This window comes from Macrobrachium nipponense, chromosome 39 (assembly GCF_015104395.2).
Source record: "Macrobrachium nipponense isolate FS-2020 chromosome 39, ASM1510439v2, whole genome shotgun sequence".
Classification (NCBI taxonomy): Eukaryota; Metazoa; Arthropoda; class Malacostraca; order Decapoda; family Palaemonidae; genus Macrobrachium; species Macrobrachium nipponense.
Window position 1 is genome coordinate 28,567,222 of NC_061099.1, and position 5,000 is coordinate 28,572,221.

At 38.7% G+C, this 5,000-nt stretch overlaps 1 protein-coding gene across 1 annotated transcript in view; it reads left to right on the forward strand.

The window, feature by feature from the left end:
• The window catches only part of LOC135210400 (glutamate receptor ionotropic, NMDA 2B-like), a 44,437-nt gene extending 42,344 nt beyond the window's left edge, over window positions 1-2,093 (forward strand). The window contains exon 10 of the mRNA XM_064243304.1: window positions 2,073-2,093. Within this exon, the coding sequence (XP_064099374.1) occupies window positions 2,073-2,093 (21 nt within the window). The remainder of the gene's footprint in view (window positions 1-2,072) is intronic.
• Window positions 2,094-5,000: the final 2,907 nt, after the last annotated feature.

Genomic DNA, 5,000 nt, shown 5'->3' on the forward strand with positions numbered 1-5,000 from the left:
CACATATATATATATATAGTATATTGTACGGTCCTTTTCTCCCGTTACTAAAAATTAAATAACTTTCTTACCAAACTCTGTTCACAACAAGAAACTAAGTCCACAATCAGTGGAATGCTCTCAAATATTATCAAAGTGCAAAATTAATTCATGGGGGAAAACGAAACACCACAAAAATACTTAAATTTAATACAAAAATATCTGGACAGAAGTTACTCCTGAACCTCGGAATACATATATTATTGAAAAACCAATCACCCTGAATTATTTATGAAACAACACACTTACCCAATTAAGATAGGAAAAAGCAAAGATACATCCACAAAGAGAAGGGGTTCAGACAGGAGAAGGCATACGGAAAGCAAGAATAACCTATCAAATACAAACTAAACCCTAACGGTGGTTTCCCGCCTCTTAAATACTGGAGCTGTGGCCGTAATCTCCTTAATTATATATTAGGTATTCCTGTCCAATCCGTAACACTGGAGTTTATCAGCCGATGACTTTACAATTACTTATTATGCCTCTGCGTCCAGAGACAAAAGTGAAGTGACAAATGGATAGTCCACAGGATTCACACATCAGCGATCCTACGTCCTCGAGGATGATCCTCCAAAAAAAACCCGGGACGTCCAAATCAAACCAGAGCCAAGGGCATCACAAAGATCGCCTGAACATTCCAAAATATTAATCACTTATACCTTGGCTAAGTGAGAGCCCCTCGACATTTACTGAGCCGAAGGCGAGGCAGGATGAAGCGTAAATCCTTCAAGAATAATCATAAATCCAAGTAGGCGATACGTAGCAAATCCAAGTCACCAGGAGTAATAAGGCTTAGAGATCAACTGACTCCTTCAGTCCAAACAATCTCCGACACAGCCACGTGACAGCACCCCTCGCTCACAAATATATGGAAAGACAGAATGGTCATTAGTGGCAATTACCAAACAACCGACCAAACCACCGGGGTGGGGAAGGAGGAAAACAAACTAAATGGATAACAATAAAATTCATATACATAACAAAAACCAGAATAATAAAATAGCTAAGAATAAAATATCACAACAAAGTGACACCTCCTCTCTCCCCAAAAAAAACAAAAAAAAAATATACATATATTTTTTTTACAGTAAATACATAGTATACTTTAAAAAAAAAAAAACTAAATAGTCATTAAAAAGAAAACCCCACCCACAAGCCAAACACAAGGTTTTATACAACCCTGCAACAAAGAAAAAAACAAAGGTAGAATGTTAAAATAATAAACTTACAAAACCTGATATCCAACAGGAGGGGTGGCAAAGGAACAAGGATGCAGCTCACAATGGCATCAAAATTAACAAAATTTCATTAATACAATGGAAAATCTACAACACAGAAAACCTCAAAAACCATCGCCAAACACATTGTTAACCCAAGAGCTTCAAAACTCTCACACACGTATATTATTGAAGAGCTACACTGCTCTAATCCGGATTCCATAGAACTGTTCATAGGCCATAATTTATTTACACACACTCAACGTCGTTTCACTTTGTTTTCAAATCGCTCATTGCAACAATGTTCAGCGAACAATAGTCCTGTCTATATCAAAGTGACAACACACTATTTCACTATAAAAGTGTCCTACCGAATACATATACTAACACTGGACAACACAGAGAAGACCCAACACAGTTTTCCCCCTGCGCAATCCCAACACACAAAATTTCGTGAAGCGTAATTATGCCTGAAAACCAAGAATGCCCGGATTAGTAGCTGTCCGCTAACAATGTTTAGATTCTCCGATTAATATCCTAATCACCAAATTAATCACCTCACCGTATTATACCATGCGCCAAAGACCAACAGATACCAACATCATTGTATACCAACATCATTGTATACCACACTTTTCAGTAACAATTTTTACGATATTACACATTTGTATCCTATAACACTCAATTCCATCATGCATTATAAGTACTTCAACCTTCATTAAATAAACATTGCCACAAAATATGAACACCGATTAATACTTTCTATCTTCACCTATGGCCTTAATTAGACTATTCTTAATTTTATAACCCTAGGCATTTACAGAACTCCTGTAAAGGAAAATAGAATTAATACATATATGTTACACTCTCCTCTACTTTTACAATACAAACCTAAGCACCTACTTCAACAGTACACACACCGTAACCAGAACGATACAGATACTACCTTAATATCCGCATAGCCCTCTGCAAGAATCCTTCCCTACTCAACGCTGCGAGAGAGAGCATCGGCCACAACGTTGTCTTTTCCCGGGACATGAGTGAATTCTAGATTCCATTCCTGCAACATGAGGCTCCAACGCATCAGAACGTTGGTTTTTATTTTTTGTATCTGTTTATGAAGGTCAAAGGGTTATGGTCAGTCATAATCTTTATAGGAGTTCCTGTGGAAGAAAGATAGATGGAAAAATTATTAATAGCCAGAATGAGTGCGAGTGTCTCCTTCTCGACCGTCGAATACTTTCGTTGAGCGGAATTCAATTTCTTCGAAAAGAACGCGACCGGTGGAGAAACGCCTTGCTCGTCGTTCTGTAGTAAGACCGCTCCGACTACCGACATCACTTGCGTCAGTGGCAAGCGAAAAGGCAGGTCGAAATCCGGAGCCCTTAAAACGGGGAAACTAAGAAGCACCACCTTTTAAACACTCAAATGCCCTTTTGCGTTTCAGGAGTCCAATTCAATTGGAACAGTTTTCTTCAACAAATTAGTGAGAGGATCAGCGATGTCAGAAAAAATTCCTTACAAATTTACGATAATAACCAACTAGACCCAGGAATTTTCTGACATCCTTTCGACACTTTGGAATGGAAATGTTCTCAATGGCTTCTACATTGGCTTGTTTAGGGAGGCGCCACCTTACCGTCACCAACCTCATGACCTAAATAGCTTACCTTCGCTTTGGCAAATTCACTTTTTTTTCAAATTAATTACCAATCGGCCTTTTTTAAGACCTCAAATAAAGCCCTAATACGCTTTAGATGCGTTCCCAGTCATCGCTATAAATTACGATATCATCAATATACACAACGCAACCTTCCAAACCATAAACCAGTGTGTTCATTAAACGTTGAAACGTAGCCGCAGCGTTCTTCATGCCGAACGGCATTACACGGCATTGAAATAACCCTTGTGGAGTCACAAAAGCAGACAAGGCCCTGGCTCGTTTTGATAAAGGAACTTGCCAATACCCTTTTAGCAAGTCAAATTTACTAATAAACTTTGATTTTCCCATGCGATCAATACAATCCTCAATACGAGGCAAGGGATAACAATCGGTTCTGCGTGACTTCATTATTTACTTTCCTATAGTCAAAACACAAACGAAAATCACCATCAGGTTTTTTTCACTAACACTACCGGAGAGGACCATGGGCTTTTACTGGGCTCTATTAAACCATGCTTTAACATATAGTCAACTTCTTTGGCTACTACCTTAGTTTTAAAGGGGTTTAACCTATAAGGGGACTGCTTTATTGGTGTGGCATTCCCAACGTCCACGTCATGTTCCAAAATAGACGTACGACCCGGTACCTCTGAAAAACAATTCTTTTGTAAACCCATAACCATTTTCTTAAAGACCTTCGTTTCTCGCTACTGAGATGAGAGACCAAACCATCAATTTCTCCAATAATTCTTATTACTTGACATGCAAATTTCATTATCACAATTATCATCTGAAAAGGAATAAGATTATTATTATTTGAAACATCGTCCGTAATAGTGGCCTATTGGAATAACATTCTCTCTTCCCTTATATGCTTTTAACATGTTCACATGACACAATTTGGAAAGGCTTCCTTCTTTCCGGAGTTTCAACCAAATAATTTACCTCACTAACTTTCTTCAAAATTTTCCATGGTCCAGAGAAGGAAGCTTTCAAAGAATTACCCGGCAACGGCAAAAGTACCAAAACCCTATCACCTACTGCGAAATTACGCACTTTAGCCTTTCTATCAAAACAAAAAAAGTATTTCATCCTTTTTTGACTACACAATAATTTTTTCGGGCAAATTTCCAAGCCTTCGACAATTTGTCACCCAAGTTTGTCACATAATCCAACAAACTGATGTCGGGATGTCACCTTCCCACGATTCCCTTACCACATCAAGAGGACCACGCACACAATGTCCCAAAGACCAAATCAAAAGGTGACAAACCTAAGGACTGACTTGGAGCTGACCGAAAGCAAATAATAAATAAGGCAATTCCTTGTCCCCAGTCGGATCCATGAGTTAAACAATATTTCTTTATCATTGACTTCAGGGTCTGATGGAATCTCTCAAGGGCACCCTGACTTTCTGGATGATATGGGGAAGAATCACATGTCTAATGCCCAATTCATTCATCTTACCTTTGAAATATTTACTAACAAAATTAGTCCACAGTCTGACTGAAACGACCTTGGGCATCCCAAACCTAGTAAAAAAGTTGGCTAGTACTTCTACAATTTTTTCACTCTTAATTGTACGGAGGGGAATAGCTTCAGATAAAGAGACATTTTATCCATTATAGTGAAAATATACTCATTCCCACTACGAGTCCTCGGTAACGGGACCAACAACATCGATAATTACCTCTTTGAAAGGCTCGGAAACCACAGGGATGGGCACAAAGGAGCTTTAGGAACAGGTTGATTCGGCTTACCGACTTTTTGGCACACATCGCAACTATTAACAAACTTCTTAACGTCTTGCTTTCAACTTGGGCCAGAAATAGTTCGCGAAGAGTTTTGCTGGTCGTCTTATAAACACCAAAATGCCAGCCAAAACCACTTTCAATGAGCCAACGACATCAAAGCATTTCTGTAAATATAAGGGACCATTATTTGTCTTAATATTTCATGTTCCGAGTTACCAGCCTCCATCGGCCTACTCACCCTATACAAAATATTCTTAATTCTAAATTTAGGTACAGTCAAGTCCGACTCTTCGCCTGACTCTATGGGTAGGTCGCGAAATTCAT